Raw genomic sequence first — 18,917 nt, 5'->3', positions numbered from 1 at the left:
TGAACTGCCATATTGCTTACAAGCCATAGTAAGCCCCCATTTAGAGATATTACCCCTATGAAATATGAATCAAACTTAAGTTGGAAAGTACATATTTATAGTGTGACAGAATGGAGCATTTCCCTTTCCTCCATTTGCACACGCATTCATGTTCATTTGGGAATTTGGTATGAAGAGACATTGTAGATTGTGTCTTGTCAAGATGATATGTCTTTCTGTGCATGCGTACAGAGAGCCTCGTCAATAGGCGCTATCATTAGGGCAAAACATACCTAATGAGGAAGATCTTAATGATCTTCCTACTGCTTTCACTGCCAACTCTGAAAGAAAATTGTCCATAAGAACTCGGTACAGTTGTCAGCTTCATCAATTTAGAATGCAAACAAAACACATTTGACAGGAAAAGATCCATTTTACTGTTTTATATGGATGAAATTAACCAACGGTCAAATTGAAAGCAGTTCTTAAAAGCTGTCTTACTAAAATATAGGCAATTAAACTAAAATGTGGACAATACCTTATTACTTTGCCGCTGGACTCAATCAATTCATTTTCAAGGTCAAAGAGGCTGGTAGGCAAGTTGAAGTCCAGAGGGGAGGTCAACCTTTTCAGCCGTAGCAATGCAACACAGAATTTGGCTCCCATTTCTTCTAGTTGCCTCGTCCCTATCTGCATATTCTATAAACATAAAAATAGAAATCAGCAAAAATCTGAAAGCTTGCCTCTCTAAAGGAAATTAATTACATGGCAGAGAGCTATTTCTCTTCAGAATTAATTGAAGAACAAGGGCATTAAAACAAAATCATGATGAACCAAGGATGGAAGATCAGCATATCATGACTGACGTTAAAAAAGGTAGAAAGAAATATCAAGTTATTCAGGTGATCATTATCCCTTGACTTTCTTAGCTGAGGGTTAGAAGGAAATGCTCTTTTAAGTCTCCATAATGGCAGTTTCTGTGAAAGTAAGAATTTCTGAATAAAGTTCATAGCTAGCAAGCAACTCATTATGTTCTAGGAACCCCTTGTGATGCACTGGAACAATACCAACTCAGTTGAACAATCATCCTTTAGGTAAGGTGTTAATCATCACCCGTTTTGCTCAGTTGCAAATGAGACTCCATCTAATTGTTTTCTAATGTTTGGTTTGTGTGTGTGATTTAACATCTATGCACTTTAGCTGGTATGTACCTGAACCACACCCAGGATATAGTGGGAAGACTGTGGTTAACTCCAAAAAACTAAATGGATACATTCTGAATGTCAAAGCTGAAACATGCCTAGAAACCCAGGGCCCAACATTCAAAAGGGTTTGGACCAGGCAGGAAAAGCTCCTTCACGGTTAAACCATGCTGAACAGGCAGGGAGGGGATATTCTGTGGCACTTTACTGTGCAGTACTGTGACACACTTATGTGATTTTTTAGAAGACTTTTGCATTCTGCTGAAGACAACAGTTCTCAGCAGATTCCAACAGAAATTCTTAAGTATAAACCACAGTAATCCAAAAACACAAGTTCAGACAACTCAAGAAATGCAACAGAAAGCAAAACATAGTATAATTCTGTTGCCAGATTTCTCATAAGGGGCTTATTTTCAAAAGAGAAAGTTGTCCAAAAAATGGCATAAAGTGCCAGATGGACGCTTTTCTCACCAAACCATCCAAATCGTTATTTTCAAAACCTATTTTCTAGATGGATTTCTATGCTGTTCACTTGCATTTCAAGATGGTATGTTAGAGGCATGTTTAGAGCAGGACAAGGGTGGGCTTATGACTTGGATATTTTCTGCCATAATCAAACATTTTAGAAAATGTCCAGGGCACAATTTGGACATTTGGGGCTTAGACCTGATTTAAAAATGAATAAGTGCCAAAAAGGTGCCTAAACTGATCAGATGACCACTTGAGGGATAGATGCATGACCTCCACACATTCCCCCTGGGGTAACTGACCACCCCCCCTCCGACCCCTCCAAAGATGTGATTGAAACAGTGCATACCTTCTTGTATGACAGCTGCAGGTGTTATGGCCAGTCCTATGAGAACAGCAAGCAGGTCTCTGGAGTAGCCTGATGGGCAGTGCAGTGGACTCCATAGAAGGAGACCCAGGCCCACATCCCACTCTAACTACTACACTTGCGGTAGAGCGTGTGAGCCTACAAAACTCACTCAAAACCTACTGCACCATCATATTCAGCTTGGACAAGAGACGGATGAGGGAAGATATGAGTGAAGCCTACACTCCGTCAAAAATTATAAAGACTAGGGGACACTCAATGAAGTTACAGGGAAATGCCTTTAAAACTAATAGAAGGAAATATTTTTTCACTCAGAAAATAGTTAAGCTCTGGAAAGCATTGCCAGGGGGTTGTGGTAAGAGCAGATAGTGTAGCTAGTTTTAAGAAGGGTTTGGACAACTTCCTGGAGGAAAAGTCCATAGTCTGTTACTGAGAAAAACATGAGGGAGACCACTGCTTGCCCTGGATCGGTAGCATGGAATGTTGCTACTCTTTGAGTTTTGGCCAGGTACTAATGACCTGGATTGGCCACCATGATAACGGGCTACTGGGCTTGATGGACCGTTGGTCTGACCCAGTAAGGCTAGTCTTATGTTCCTATGTAAGCATAAGGGCTACTGGGGTAGTGTATAGTAGGGTCCAATAGATTTTGGAGGGCTCACCATATACCACAAGGGAGTAATGGTGAGATGTGTGTACCTGGGACCTTTAATTCCCTAACCCAGGAATGAGGACTTCCAAACACCAAGGGAACAAACTACCTTCATAGTGCGCTACAACAGACAGCTTTCTTAATTTGTCAAACCATGAGATCTTAACTGGCACATCTTCTATGGATGGGTTCCAGACTGTCTAACAGGAAAGAAAATCAAAAGATTTAGTCTAAATTTCCCCTTCATCATCCATATCATATCAGTAGAGATGAATGGAACATATACAGTGAGGGTGAGAGTTGCCCAGGGCGGTGGTACCCCGCCCTCTTTTCTATCCCCCTGCTCCTTCCCTGCCCCACCATGCGCCCCCCTTCTTTTTCCCCATACCTCTTTAACTTTCCCGGTGTGAGCAGCATTACCCACTTGCTGCTGGTGTCGGCTCTCCCTCTAATGTCACTTCCTAGGTGTGGGACCCGGAAGTGAGGTCAGAGGAAGAGCTGATGCTGGCTCATGCAGCAGGTTGGAGCTGCTGATCGTGCTGGTGAAGAGCTAGAGGCACGTGGGGGGGGGGGAGGGAGTGAAGGCACGAACGTGGTGGGGAGAGGGAAGGAGTGGGAGGCCGGGGAGGAGGATGGGTGCCGGTATCCAGGGTAAACCGCCTCCCAATCCCCTTCCCCCTTACTAAACCATTGGATATACACAAGCTTTACTCAGACTGCGCAGAAGGAAACCACAATAGCTCTCAAAAATCTTGTCTTTAAGGCAGGTATTCTCAATCCATTCCTTGGGACACACCTAGCCAGTTAGATTTTCAGAATTTCCACAATGAATATGAATGAGATAAATTTGCATACAATGGCCGTAGGAATGCAAATTTTTCTAATCCATATTCATTGAGGGTATCCTGAAAGCCTGACTGGCTAGGTGTGTCTCGGGGACTGGGTTAAGAACCCCTGCTCTAAGTTGTTGAACCTCCAGACCTGTATACTAGTGCTGGCTCCATCTACTGGCAGGGGGACATATCTCACTCATGTGGACTGATCTGCTATGGATAAGGAAGGGTTCTGAGGCCACAAGACATGCATGAAGCTTCACTCTCAACAATAACCATGACCCCCCCCACTCCCACAAAGAGGCTCCTAAATGATACCTCCAGAGCACCTCATCAACCGCTGACCCAGGCTGCCAAAGACCCAACTGTAGAACTGAACAACCATGTATGGGCTGAATACTGAGAATAAAAATAAAAATAATAACTTTAAAACTATGAAGAATAGACCTAGAAATCACTGTGCAAAGTAGTAAGCGTAAAGGTATCATTCTTACAAACTGAAATGTAGAGAAAACATAATTGTTACTTGCAAAGAGGACCTGAGAACATGTGCTAGAAAGCACACATTTTCTGATAGAAAAAACCTGGTCTGTTTTTTCTATCAGGTAAAAATTTGTGATTTGACAACTGAAGGGGAGCGGCTGTGTTCAATGCACATATCAAATAACATAAAGGAAAAAGCCGCAACTGAAAATTTATTTTTTTTAAATGAGAATAAATTGTTCTACATTAAAAAAAATTATTGTTTTCACTCAAAAGGATATGACTGAACATTTAGAAAGGCTATTTTATGGTCCATAAGGCCTTATTTGGGTCTCGTTCTGAAGGGCTAATCTCCGTAATAAATGTCCCAAAATCTTTCAAGGATTCAAGAACAGTGCAGCACTGTAAGTTAAAGTTTCCCTCAGTCTCATTTATCTGCAGTAAATATCTATTTGAGTCAACATTTGTGTTATCGGGGACTTAAAATTTGGAATAGCTCACCTTCATGTTCGAGACAGAATTCTATTTATCAGTTTAGAAAGGAATTAAAGACTTTTTTTTTGCTTAATTTTATATGGAAATTAATATATTTGTAAATTCCTAGATTGAGGGAGTTGATATTGTAAACCACATAGAATCCCTGTTAAAATCTGTGGAGTATAAGAAATGGTATGGTAAGTAACTGCTATTATCTTAGTTTCACCAAGGGCTGTGGAGTCAATATACTAAACCTTGGACTCCAACTCTATTTTTCTACTGTCCGACTTGACTCTAGCTTATACTGATATTAAGCTTTACATTTTTTCTCTAGAGTACTTTAAATCCAGGATAAAGACAGACAGACAGATACAACATCATTATTATATAAGGCAAATATAAGTTTTTTAATTTTGAAACTGAACTCAGTCAGTCCATTTCTACTGACTCTAACTCCACCCAAAATTGCTTCCGACTCTGACTGCACAGCCCGGGTTTGACCTGGTGATCAACTTGTGTCTATAGCATTACACTAGGAAATAAGCTGGATAGATTATACTGTATATGCTTTCTAGTCCTTACCTGCCATCATATTAACTTGGGGAGAATGTTTTAATTTTAATTTTCTACTACTTGTTACCACTAATCATTATCTCTATAGTTTTAGACATATGCAGCATTGTACACAAACACAGACAAGACTGTCCCTGCTCAATAGAGCTTATGATCTATTTAAGACAAAAAGGACAAATAAGGGGATGAGAGATTACATTTATTATGGGAATGATTAAAACATGGGTATCGAAAACATGACTAAAGGGTTAAATATTACAAGCAACCTCACAAAGGGGGACTTTTACCCTGGATTTGAATAGGGTCAGAGATGGAGAATGATGTACCAACTCATGAAATCTATTCCAAACAACTGGTGTCTTGCCTTCATTTGTGTGGGAAAACATAGTCGGAGAGCATTCCAGAACAGTACGCCTAAAATTAGATATTTAGTACGATCCTATACTCTAATGCAGTGTTTCTCATCTCGGTCCTGGAGTACCCCCTTCCCAGTCAGGTTTTCAGGATATCCACAATGAATTTGCATGAAAGAAATTAGCTTACAATGGAGGCAGTGTATGAAACCAAGTTTATGCTTATTCATTGTGGATATCCTGAAAACCTGACTGGCAAGGGGGTACTCCAAGACCGAGTTGAGAAACACTGCTCTAAAGAAACACCTAATTTCCTTTACAGAATACAAGCTTAAGAAGTCATATATGCATTTATAAACATAAGTGTAAGCATGCCATCATAGAGCTGGTATATCGTGTGCACCTGTGTTCCAGTGATATGTGCATAACTTACAGTATTCTATTACGTTAGAGGTGTAACTTTGCACCCTGCCTATGCTTCACCTAGACTCTGCCTATGTGTACCCCTCCCTAAACTAATCATTATCAGAAATATGGACATAAGTTACAGAACAGTTCTTTGGTGCTTTATCTGGCCTGCACATGTATTGACCTTTTATTAGCTAAAGTGGTATATCAAATTCTCAAATAAAGAAACATATATGCTAGTCTTCTACACATTTACAAATAGAACTGGCCCATCAGTGTCTCGCAAACTTTCCGGCCAGTGCTACGGCCGGAAGGCAGCCGGAAGTGTGCGGGTGTCGACGCACATGCATGACGTCTGCACATGCACGGAGGCCCTTCTGGCCACGACCCACTTCGGTGGAGGGACATAGGAGGTATGGGGAGAGGAGGAGAGATGCTGGCCAGGAGGAGAGTCATCTTTGCCGGCTGACTTCCTACAGGACATGCTTCTCGTCACGAGACATACATCCTGCAGGCAGTCAGCCTTTGTGGACGACTCTCCTTCTCGCCAATGTGTCACGGAACACCCGAAATCTCAGGAGGCACACTGGTTTGCCGCGGCACACAGTTTGCGATACACTGGTATATATTAATAGAATGAACTGTGAGATTCATCATTTGTTCATTGGTGGATGTACTTGATTTTCTCTGATAATGGCTCCTCCTTTACCTTATACTTGCCCTGATCACAGCCACAGAGCGTGCTCTCCATAGTATAGCTCCTTTGCACACCAATCTCCCGCCACACCACAACACGAGCCGTTGATTCCTTGGATTTCTCCACCACAAAACTGCAGCTGTTCATGCAGAATGCTGGAGCAATGTTACTCAGAATTTTGGGAAGCACCTACAGGAGAAGAGCACCAATGACAAAGTAAAAGAAAGTTTTAAAACGCATTTGTAAATTTTAAGCAAAGTCATGGCAGGAGTAAATTGCAGTCTTTGGCCCGCACGTATATGAACCCAGTGTGCAAAAGTGTAGAAATGACAGCCCATTCGCATGAGTAAAAACCCACTGGGCTGTGATCTAGATGTCCTGGCATTTAAAATCAGATTGTGTTCTCTGTGACTTGGATAAATTACTTAGGAGCTCATTTTCAAAAGAAAAAAAAATGTCCAAAATATGGCATAAAGTGGCATTTGGACGTTTTGTTTGCTAAAACATCCAAATTGCCATTTTCAAAATATCTTTTTAAACAGTTCTCTATGCTGATTGTTCTCTATGCTGATTGTCTGCAGTGCATCTCAGCCTCAAGGGGGCATGTTGAGGGCATGTTTCGGGGGAGGATTAGGGTGAATTTATGGTATGAACAATTTTCCACAATAATGAAATGTTACAGGACAAAACTTGTATGCTTGAGGTTAGACCTGTTTCAATAATAAATAAGTTGCAAAAAGATGGCCAAACTGACCAGATGACCACAGGCGGAATGAAAGCATGGCTCCCGCTTACTCCCCCAGTGGTCAATGGTCCCCTCCCAATCCCCCAAAGATTTGATTGAAATGGTATATATAGTACCAGCCTGTAGGAGAGCTTCAGATGTTATGGCAAGTCCTATTAGTACAGTAAGCAAGTCTGTGAAGTAGCCTAGTGGGCAGTGAAGTGGACTGAAGAAAAAGGGACCCAGACCCATATGCCACTCTAACTAGTGCATTTCTGGTAGAAAGTGTGAGCCCTCCAAAACCTACTGTACCAACATATAGGTTTACGTGATCTATGATGGGCTCATACTGATGTCCTCCACTCTAAACCCTGTGTTCTCCCAAGGAACAATTGTCTTGTCAGACTTTCCTTCTCAGGTTAAGGTGTTTTAGCCAATCCCTTAATAGTATCTCCAACATATAGGTGACACCTGCAGGCATAAGGGCTATTGTTGTGATGTACACTTGGATACAGTAGATTTTGAGGGAATTTTGAAATACCTGGGGCTTTTTATGTGAAGTTCATTGCAGTGCTCTCTAGGGCGCCCTACTGCTCTGTTGGGATGTCTTTGTGGCCAGTCTGCTAAGAATGCTGGCCCCTCCTGGTGTTTGCATATTTTTAATTTGGACTTTTTTTCTGGCTCAAATAGACAAATACATCTAGGAAATGATCATTTTCAAAACAAAGCTGGATATTTTTCTGGTTTAAAAATGGTAATTTTAGAAAAGGCTGCTACAATCTATATGAAAAATAAAATGAGAAAAAAAACCCACACTGGAAAAATAGGCAGAGGCTCGACTCTGGAAATGCTTTCCAAAGCCTTTTAGATTTATGATGCTCTTGTTTATTTTGTTGCTACAATATTTTACTGTCCCATATCTTGTTTGATATGCTATAATTTTGTTTTAGATGGTAATAGCTACTTAGGACATGTTTTCTATGGAAAATGGGATACAAATCAAAATAAAACTAAGTAAGCTATGCTTCAATGTGGCAGTAAATTTTCTGAGGGAAGGAGAAAAATATTAACTCCTATTCGTATACTTTGAGCTCCTTATGAAGGGAAACCTGACAAGTTAAAGCTCTTCAGTCTAGAAAAAAATGAATATTATAGCAGTATATAAAATCTTAAGTGGAATGGAAGGTTTTAAAAAAGGGGGCGGTTCAATCTTTCAAACTCTAAAACAAGAGAACATTCTATGAATCTAACATTCAACGGATTAAAAACAAACCAAAGTATTTTCAATCTGTTCCTTAACATACCCCCTCCTTTACTAACACGTAGCAGTAACTGCTCCGACACTCACAGGAATTCTATGAGCATTGGAGCAGTTACCGCCGCTGCCTGTGCTAAAACCCGCGCTACGCGTTATTAAAGGAGGGGGATAGTGAGGTTAAGAGGAGGTATGGAAACGTCCTAATAAAGTCCATAAAAATTATTAAGCCGTTGCTAATCCTTGGAAATGAGCTATTAGAAACAGATTTACTTCTTGGGATTTTCTAGGTACTTGAAGAAACAGAAAAATGAAGGCAGATAAAGACTGTATGGTCTATCTAGTTTATCTAACCATGCCATCTACTATCCCTTCCTCCCCCTTAGAGATCCAGTGTCCCAAGCTTTCTTTTTTTTTTAACTGAAAAAATGATTTTATTAAGTAAGAGACACAGTCAGCAGATGCATACAACATAAGAAGAATCACAGAACATAAGCATGGAGAAATGTCCCAAGCTTTCTTAAATTCAGATACACCTTTTGTCTCCACCAACTCCACTGGGAGGCCGTTCCACACAGTCACTACCTTTCACGTGAAAAAGTATTTTCTGAGGTTACTTCTGAACCTATCCCCTTTCATCCTATGTCCCCTCATTCCAGAGTTTCCTTTTAATTGAAAGAGACTTGCCTCATAGTGTAGCCTTTAAAGTTTCTGGTAGGGTTTCACATAAAAAGCATTATAGTCTAGATCAGGGGTAGGCAATTCCAGTCCTCGAGAGCCACAGGCAAGTCAAGTTTTTAGGATATCCAGAATGAATATGAATGAGATGGATTTGCATGCACTGCCTCCTTGAAATGCAAATCTATCTCATGCATATTTATTGTGGATATCCTGAAAACCTGACCTGCCTGTGGCTCTTGAGGACCAGAACTGCCTGCCCCTGGTCTAGATTAAAATTTTAGGCTGCATTTCAGAGCATAAGACAGCATCGGTTTAGAGCAGTATTTCTCAACTCAGTCCTGGAATATCCCCATGCCAGTTAGGTTTTCATGATATCCACAATGAGTATGCATAAACTTAATTTGTATACACTGCATCCCTTAAATGAAACCTTTTTTCATGCAGATTCATTGTGGATATCCTGAAAACTTGAAAAAGTCTTTCTGTTAGGAAGTTAGAAACTGCTCTATTGTTCAAGTTACCTTTCAATCAAATAGTACCTGATTAAAGAGAAAAGTTAAAAGGGCAGAATAAGTGTAGGGTGACTCATCCAGGAAGTGTATCTGATAGAGAATGACACAGTGGCTGTTAGCTGCGGCTAGCCGCGGGTAACACGCCTAAATAGTTGGGGGGGGGAGGAGGTGCTCACTGCGGGCACGGGGACAAGGCCATCCACCGCCCAGTGGTGCGGTGAATGGCCTTGTCCCCGCAGTTGAGGGAGGGAACCCGCATGGCCCCTTCCCTCCTTCTGAATCTATCTCCCTCCCTCCCCCGTTACATTCACGACGCATTAATAAAGTAAGTTGCTCAAGCAGGCCGAGCTTGCCTGCCTGCAGTCGCATGTGTGTAGGAGGAAGCTTCTCCTCTGATGCAACTTCTGGCTGCGTCAGAAGAGAAGCTTCTGCTCATACACACATGACTGCAGGCAGGCTCGGCCTTGAGCAACTTACTGCAGGCTTGAGCAACTTACTTTAGTAACGTGCCGCGAAGGAAAGGGAGAGGGGGATTCTCGGGCCACGCGAGGGGGTGTTGAAGGGCGGTAAGGTGGAGAGAGGAAAGCGTGGTGGTGGGGAGAAGGCGCTGGAAGGGAAATGGGGAAGACAAGAGTGGGCAGAAGACACTGGAAGGAAAATGGGGAAGACAGAGTGGGGAGAAGACAGAGATGCTAGACTATGGGGGGAGCGGAGGGAAGAAGATGGGTGCCAGACCAATAGGCGAGTGTGGGGGGGTGTGTGAAGGGAGAGGCACAGTAACAGAGCAAATGGAAGACACTGAGAGAAGACAGATAGTAGATGGAAGGAATTGAATGAGAAGATGAGGAAAGCAAAAACCAGACAACAAAGGTTGAAAAAAAAATTTCTATTTATTTCCTTTTTTTTGCTTTAGGATAAAGTAGTATATTAGTTGTGTCGATAAAAATTTATAAATAAAGCCCTGCCAGCTGAACATCTCTTTTTCTAGTTCAGCAGATAGAACTTTGATTTATAAGGAAGGAATAAGCTAAATATTGCAGTACTGAGGCTTGTATGGATGCTGCGGGGACGGGGCGGTGAAGGGGACGGCAGAGACAGGGCGGTGAAGGGGACGGTGGGGTGAAGGGGACGGCGGGGACGGGGACAAGGCAAGAATTTTTCCCCGTGTCATTCTCTAGTAGCTGACATCACTTTACACAGACATCACTTAAGACAGACTTCACTTAGCTGCTCCTTGTCCTGATGAGCGGCAAAGTGAAGAACCGGATTTCTCTCAACTATGCTATGCCTTCGCCCTCTCCTGTACGGACTACTGCAACGTGCTCCTAAATTCGTCCTCTCTTGTATGGACTACGTCAGGGGACATTCAATGTAATCCTTAGAAAGAACAATGGAAAGATAGCCAAATAGATAACACCAAATATTGACTTGCTGAACAATCAGTATCCAAGGTATACCAAGAGTGAAGTTACATTGAATGACCCGACAGGCGGATATACCGAAACACAGACCATGTCAGGTCGTTCAATAAATGGAAGTTTGACTGCTCAGGACTTGAAGGCTCCTTGTGCTACTTGGTTGTTTTGTACTTTGGCACCTTCTCTATTTTGACTACCTGCCATACTATGTCTGCCGTAATACAATCTCTTATGCCATGTTTGCCACACAATGTTTGCCGTTCCATGTCTTCCATACTGTTTTGTCATGCACGCTTGACTTACCATTTTTGGCAAGTCGGGTCATACTATATTAGCCACGCTTTATAATACTATGTTTACTATGCTATGTTTTACCAAACTATGCTCGCTATGCTATGTCTCACCATACCATGTTTTGTCATATTAGGTTTTTACCATGCTTTGTTAAATATGTTTCGCCATCTTTGACAGACAGTGTCTGTCATATTATGTTTTACCATGCTATGACAAAGTGTGGTGCAATAGTTAGAGTTGCAGCCTCAGCACCCTGAGGTTGTGGGTTCAAACTCACACTGCTGCTTGTGACCCTGGGCAAGTCACTTAATCCCCCCATTGTCCCACGTACACTAGACAGATTGTGAGTCCACCAGGACAGACAGGGAAAAATGCTTGAGTACCTGAATAAATTCATGTAAACCATTCTGAGCTCCCCTGGGATAGAAAAGTAAGTAAATAAATAAGGGGAAGACAAACTTCATTGGAATATCTAACCTGATGGCATTCAGACTTGGGAAAATGTAAACTTGATATTCAGTAGGTCATATCATTATCTTTTTTATTTTTACTTTTTAGTAATTACTGTGTTTTTAGCAGTCAGTTTAGGCACTAGTGTAGCCTTTAAAGGCTCTGTGAGGGTTTTATATGAAGTGTTTTAATCTCCATTAGTATTTTAAGTTGCATTTCAGAATATAAAATAATAGTTTAGAGCACAGGTAGCAGTTGAGGACAGCCTCTGTTTAGTGTTTAATTCCCTCCCACTCACCCCAGCTCCCATCTATTCCAAGGCTGATCTTTTCATTTATGGGCTCTTCAGCCAATTAAGAGGAGAACATTGCTTTGATAGAGCTTTTTTCTGCTTTCTCTTCTCTTTTTTTTTATCAGGTGCAAGTACTTCTGCAAACACAGTATGCCTGGGAAATACTGTCACCAAAGACATTGCCCAGGTTACAACCTCTGTCTCTGTGCAGACAGAAAATGTTACCCATGGAGAGAGGGTGATTTCATGTAGAAGATGTCTTCAGCTTGAATCTCTCATGAAGGAAGTGAAGGAATTGAGAGAGGAGGTGGCTTCATGAGGCATCAAAGATTTCAAGAGGAAGAAGAGATTATGCTCAGGCAGAACAGCTGTACTCAGGATTGATACTGCGACACCACCTGCCCTTAAGTTGAAGAACTGGTATGCAGCCCTGGAAGTGAAGGAGATGAGAATATTCTAGGGAGCGGAAGAATCAAAGCTCGAAATATCCAAAGTTGCTAGATCCGTGACTTCTAGGATGTGAAAAGTAATGATTGTTGGTGAGTCCCTTCTGAGGGGTACAGAAACATCCATCTGCAGATCAGAAATGATGTCCCGGGAGGTGCGCTGTCTGTCTGGTGCAAAATTCAAGATGCTACTAAGAGTCTGGTCAAGACTCATCAAGCCTAATGACTATTATCCAATGCTGCTAGGTACCCCTCCGAACATATCAAAACCGATTTTGTGAATCTGGGAGAGAAGGTGAAGCAGACAGGTGTGCAGGTGATATTCTCATTGATCTTTCCTGTCAAGGGTAAAGGCCAAGGCAGAGAAGTTCACACCCTAGAGATGAATGCATGGCTGCATGAATGGCATCATTGAGAGCATTTTGGCTTCCTGGACCATGGGATGATCGTCCAAGGGCTGCTAAGCAGAGATGATGTACATCTATCAAAGAAGGGAAGAAGTGTCTTCAGCAGTAGACTGGTTAACCTACTGAAGAGGACTTTAAACTAGAATTGCTGGGGCTGGGTAATTAAATCCCCCAGGTAAGTGCATCATCACATACATCTACATACACGGAAAAATGGAGACATGTCTGGAAAGTAGTATATAGTATAGTAATGCTTGAAGTATGGGAAACAAGGTCCTGGATTTAGAGGCTGTGATAAAAGAGGCCGATTCGGATTTAGGGACGATCATGGAGATGTGGTTCATGGAGAAACAAGACTGGTATATAGTTATTCTGGGCTATAAACTGTTCAGGAAAGACAGGGTAATAAGAAAAGGAGAAGGAGTGAAGTTATTTATTATTTATTTCTAAAATTTATATCCTGTCAATTGACTAGGCAGGTAACAAGATACATACACAAAGTAAATCAGCATTAAATAATATGTGTTCTGCATTAAAAAATACAAAACACATATTGAAGTAACACAATTGCAGGACCTATAAGAAAAGGAAGAGGCAATGTGGGTCAATCTGGAAAGAGGGAATGGAAAATGTATTTACACTGTATTTATACAGGCCTCCTTCACAGACAGAAGTGGACAGAGATATAATAGAAGACATTCAAAATATAACTGTAAAAGGAGAAGTACTACTACTAAGTGATTTTAATATGCCAGATGTTGATTAAAGTATCCCTATTGCAGGATCTTCTAGAAATAGGAAGATCCTGGATTGTCTACAAGAACTGTTCCAGCAGTTGATGATGTAACCCATGTGGGATGAGGCCATACTGGACTTAGTGCTTACAATCGGGGAAAGTGTTTCTGATGTTACAGTGGATGATCATCTGGCATCCAGTGATCACTACATAGTGTGATTTAATATCAAGACAGGTGTAGAGAGGGCTCTTTGAAAAGTGAAGGTTCTAGACTTTAAAATAACTAACTTTGTTCAGATGGAGGATTAGTCATAGAGTTGTTGTCTGGATGGAAACATCTGGAAGAAGCAGGAAAGCAGTGCGCAAAACTGAAAGGAGCTATTGTAAGGGCAACAAACCATTTTGTAAGGAAAGTAAGTAACACAGAAATATGATTGCAGATAAAGGCCAAATGGCCCATCCAGTCTGCCCATCTGTAGTAACCATTATCTCTTCCCTCTCTCTAAGAGATCCCAAGTGCCTATCCCAGGCTTTCTTGAATTCTGAGTCTCTTGTCTCCACCACCTCTTCCTTAGATTACTTTTGAGCCTATCAACTCTTAACTTCATCCTATGCCTTCTCATTCCAGAGCATCCTTTCAAAAGAGACTCGACTCATGTGCATTTACATCATGTATGTATTTAAATGTCTATCATATCTCCCCTCTCCCACCTTTCCTCCAAAGTATACAGATTGAGATTTTTAAGTCTGTCCTCATACGCCTTATGACGAAGACCACACACCATTTTAGTAGCCTTCCTCTGGACAGACTCCAGTAAAAGTAAGAGGAAAAGAAGGCCGCTTTGGTTCTCAAAAGCAGTAGCTGAGAAGGTAAGGAAATAGAGATTTGCTGGAGGCAGGAGAATATACCTTGGTCTGACTCAGAATGGTTTTATCATATGTTCTGTAGGTGCACTCACTATGTATTTCTATCAACCACTTCTACAAGTCTGCAATAGAGAGCATTCCTGAAGTGATGTTTTCATATGCTTCTTCACTTTTTCTCCTCCCACAGAAAAAGCTTTGCAACTCCTAACTGGAGCATTGTTACTGAAAAGTATGGTAGTTAAACTTTTGTTCCACATCAGGTAGGGTTATGGGTAAAGAGAACAGTGGAAAATAAAATATTTTCTTTTTTATTTGACAATTCAAATTATACAAACTCAAATATCAGATAAGGAAAAAAGTATAATTTACCCAGACATCAATGATGTTAACAAAAATGACAAAATCACTGATCATCTACAGCCCATTTTCAGGAGAGAGAGGCCGAGGAATTAGAAATAAATGCAACCACTATAACACACATTTTAATTGGAACATAAGAATTGCTGCTGTTGGGTCAGACCAGTGGTCCATCGTGCCCAGCAGTCCGCTCACGTGGCAGCCGTCAGGTCAAAGACCAGTGTCCTAACTTAGACTAGCTTTACCTTCGTACGTTCCAGTTCAGCAGGAACTTGTCTAACTTTATCTTGAATCCCTGGAGGTGTTTTCCCCTATAACAGCCTCTGGAAGAGCATTCCAGTTTTCCACCATTCTCTGGGTGAAGAAGAACTTCCTTATGTTTGTACGGAATTGATCCCCTTTTAACTTTAGAGAGTGCCCTCTCATTCTCCCTATCTTGGAGAGAGGGTGAACAACCTGTCTTTATCTACTAAGTCTATTCCTTTCATTATCTTGAATGTTTCGATCATGTCCCCTCTCAGTCTCCTCTTTTCAAGGGAGAAGAGGCCCAGTTTCTCTAATCTCTCACTGTACGACAACTCCTTCAGCCCCTTAACCATTTTAGTTGCTCTTCTCTGGACCCTTTCGAGTAGTATCGTGTCCTTCTTCATGTACTGCGACCAGTGCTGGACGCAGTATTCCAGGTGAGGGCGTACCATGGCCCGGTACAGCGGCATGATAACCTTCTCCTATCTGTTCGTGATCCCCTTCTTAATCATTCCCAGCATTCTGTTCGCCCTTTTTGCCAATGCCACACATTGCGCAGACGGCTTCATTAACTTGTCGACCAGTACTCCCAAGTCTCTTTCCTGGGGGGTCTCTCCAAGTACCGCACAGGACATCCTGTATTCGTGTATAAGATTTTATTACCAACATGTATCACCTTATACTTATCCATGTTAAACCTCATTTGCCATGTCGCGGCCCATTTCTCGAGCATGTTTATGTCACATTGCAGGTCTTCGCAATCCTCCTGCGTCTTCACTACTATGAATAACTTTGTATCATTTGCAAATTTAATCACATCACTCATTGTACCAATTTCTAGGTCGTTTATAAATAATATGTTCAGAGCACGGGTCCAAGCACTGAACCCTGCGGCCCTCCACTCGTGACGCTTTTCCTGTCCGAGTATTGTCCATTTACCCTCCTCTCTGTTTTCTATCCGCCACAGGGATTTGTTAGGTCCCACTAAGAATACTCTTACATCTCAGTGCAGTTCATACACCTAACATTTGAAATAAATGTCACATTGGGAAAAAAAAAATCTTAATCAAAATATAGGCACAAAAAGGTACAGAATAGACAACAATCTACAGCCTGCCATACTGTCAACAAAATAAAAAGGTTTTATGCAACCCAACCAGATCATTATCTCACAGCATTTAGCTAAGGAAGAAATGAAGTCTCACTTGTGGAAGGTGGGGAGTGGTTAACAGCTACCACTAAAGACAAGGGACCAGAGGTTCTAGAGTGAAACCTTGCTGCCCTTAACTTCTGGATGACAAGACACTGTGCACCTCAGTCCTTGCTTTCCCATACAGTAACTAGTTAATCACAGTTACACTATGGTTATTCCCTCTCATTATCACATGGTCATGATATTCATGCCACTTTTTTTTATAAGCCTAGAAAATTGATCTTGGTGGAAGCTGAGATAGCAACAATCCTATTTCCAAAACGTAACATTCTGGAAAGTTCAGAATGATCCAGTTTATAATTCCTACATGCATTACCTAAACTACCCTGCATGTACCAAAAAAAATCCAAAGTGCTCCTTATGCACTTATATGTCATAACTATAACAAATAGTGTACAAGCTATGTTAGTTTATTTGAACTTACAGAAATAAAGGTTAATACACTTTAAAAAAACACAAAACAATATAAGGCAATAATCTTTTTACTGGATAGGAAGGCAGGCGTGAGGGAGGGATTGAGAATGGTGAGGGTTATGACTTTTGTTTTAGTTTATTACTGTATTGTACAAGTTGGTATGAAGATTATAATTACAAAGTTGAAAAAAATAGTTTTAAAAACAAATGATTAGCTTTCAGGAGGTAACACTCCCTTTACACGATCAGTACAGAAGGTGGCAGTGTAAGCACACATTTTATTAGAACAGCTTTCCAAGATCAACTGCAATAATCTTAAAGCTGTGCTTCTTATTTATATGTAGCTTTAACAGGTTGGGAGTCACTTACAGTTAGTGTGTACTAATGCCATTAATTGACATTAATGGACATTATTTGCAAAAGGGCTCATTTTATACTACAGGCAGTTAAGAACATCCGACTTACGTTGGACTTGTAATTACGAACCGGGGTCCTGCTTCTCCTTTCCTGTGCCAACACTTCCCTTTTCCTTCCTGTCACAACAGGACCCTCTTCCTTCCTTCCATGTCCTAATGCACCCATTGTCATCCTTCCCTTCCTCTTTTGTGTCTCAAATTTGTGCCTCCCTCCCGTGGGTGTTTACCTCCTCTGGCCGCTTGTAGGAGACATTGCCACAGCTTTGTAATAGAATTACAGCTGGGAGGAAGGAGCTGGCCAAAACAGGAGTGCTTACCAAGGGGGGGAGGGGCAGGGGGAGCAGTACACCTCGAGTGCAGCCAGCATTGTGAACTTCTTCTGGCAGTGGCAGCATTCCCAATTCGCTGCTCTGCCAGCATCGGGCTTTCCTTTCTGATGGGTCTTGCCAGGAGAGAGGGGAGGAGGAGAGAAATACTACACCCAATTGGGGAGTGAGAAGGAGGGAGAACAAAGACCAGGGAAGGGAGAGGAGAGATGCCAGACCATGGGGAAGGGATGGAGGGAGGGAGGAAAAGGAAGGAAGGAAGGGAGATACCAGATCAGTGGGAGGGAAAGATACCAGGGCGGGGGGGGGGGAGGGAAGGAGACAAAGATGCTAGACTAGGGAGAAGAAGGGAGGGAGGAAAGGAAGGAGAGGAGATTCCAGAACATGGAAAGGGAGGGAGAAATGGAAGGGAAGGAGAGAAGAGAGATGCCAGGACATGGGGGAGGCAAGGGAAGGTATGGAGGCACAGGGAGCAATGGATGAGGAGAGAAAAGGCCTGGGGCTGGTGAAGAGGCATAGGAGAACAGTGGAGAAGAAGAAAGGCCTGGTCTGGAGGCATACAACTGAGGAGGAGAAGGAAGGCAAGAGCTTAGAACTGGGGTAAGTGAAACCTCCTATCTTTTCTTTCTATTTAAACTACAGTACTTTATTTTGAGGACTCTTTCTTTAATATTTAATGTTCTTATAGACTGTGTACTGTACAGAACATAAATGCACACAGATTATCACATGATCCAAGTTACATACAAATTCAGCTTAAGAACGGTTTCAAAAATGGAACTCATTCTTAACTCGGGATTGCCTGTATTCCAAGACTTAGTTTATCAGCATAGACAAGCAGATCTGATTCCACAACTTGGTCTGTCCTAGTTCACCACGGTAAAATAAATCCAATCTTATGGCACTCAAGGAGGCAGTTGACTAGGCTAAAGAACTTAAGTACATAATTGCTATACTGGGCCAGACCAAAGTTCCATCTAGCCTACCATTCTATTTCCAAATGTGGTCAAAGCTTACAAGTACCTGGCAAGATCCCAGGAAGTATTTATTTGGATTTATCTACCACCTTTTTGAAGAAATTCATCCAAGGAAGCATATAGCACGAATAAGTTGAACAAAAGCAAAAGACAATTAAGAAGTAAAAAAATATTCAAACAACTCATAGTATGCTAATTGGGCAGCAATGAGCAATAAAACATCTTAATAGATAGCAAGAGATGTAAGCAAAGGTGGAATACATTCAGTAACAGGAGTTAGAAATAAGGGGAGATGTAATTTAAAGAGAGTTGTATATAAAGTTAGAAGGGTGCAGAACTATAATCTCAGCTAGGGTAGGAGTGGGTAAGCAAGTCCTGCAACAGTATGCGCTGT

General features: G+C 41.6%; 1 protein-coding gene across 4 annotated transcripts in view; it reads right to left on the bottom strand.

Annotated features, from left to right (window-relative positions):
- Positions 1-18,917, bottom strand: part of AGTPBP1 (ATP/GTP binding protein 1) — a 325,031-nt gene that overhangs the window by 34,705 nt on the left and 271,409 nt on the right. For all 4 annotated transcript variants that reach the window (XM_033927773.1, XM_033927782.1, XM_033927801.1 and 1 more), the window contains 2 exons: positions 6,505-6,681; positions 518-678 (listed from right to left, as the gene is read on the bottom strand). In XM_033927773.1, the coding sequence (XP_033783664.1) occupies positions 518-678; positions 6,505-6,681 (338 nt within the window). The remainder of the gene's footprint in view (positions 1-517; positions 679-6,504; positions 6,682-18,917) is intronic.

The sequence above is a fragment of the Geotrypetes seraphini genome, chromosome 1 (assembly GCF_902459505.1).
Source record: "Geotrypetes seraphini chromosome 1, aGeoSer1.1, whole genome shotgun sequence".
Lineage (NCBI taxonomy): Eukaryota > Metazoa > Chordata > Amphibia > Gymnophiona > Dermophiidae > Geotrypetes > Geotrypetes seraphini.
Note: the sequence above shows the minus strand (reverse complement) of the source record. Positions and strands in the feature narration are given on the sequence as shown.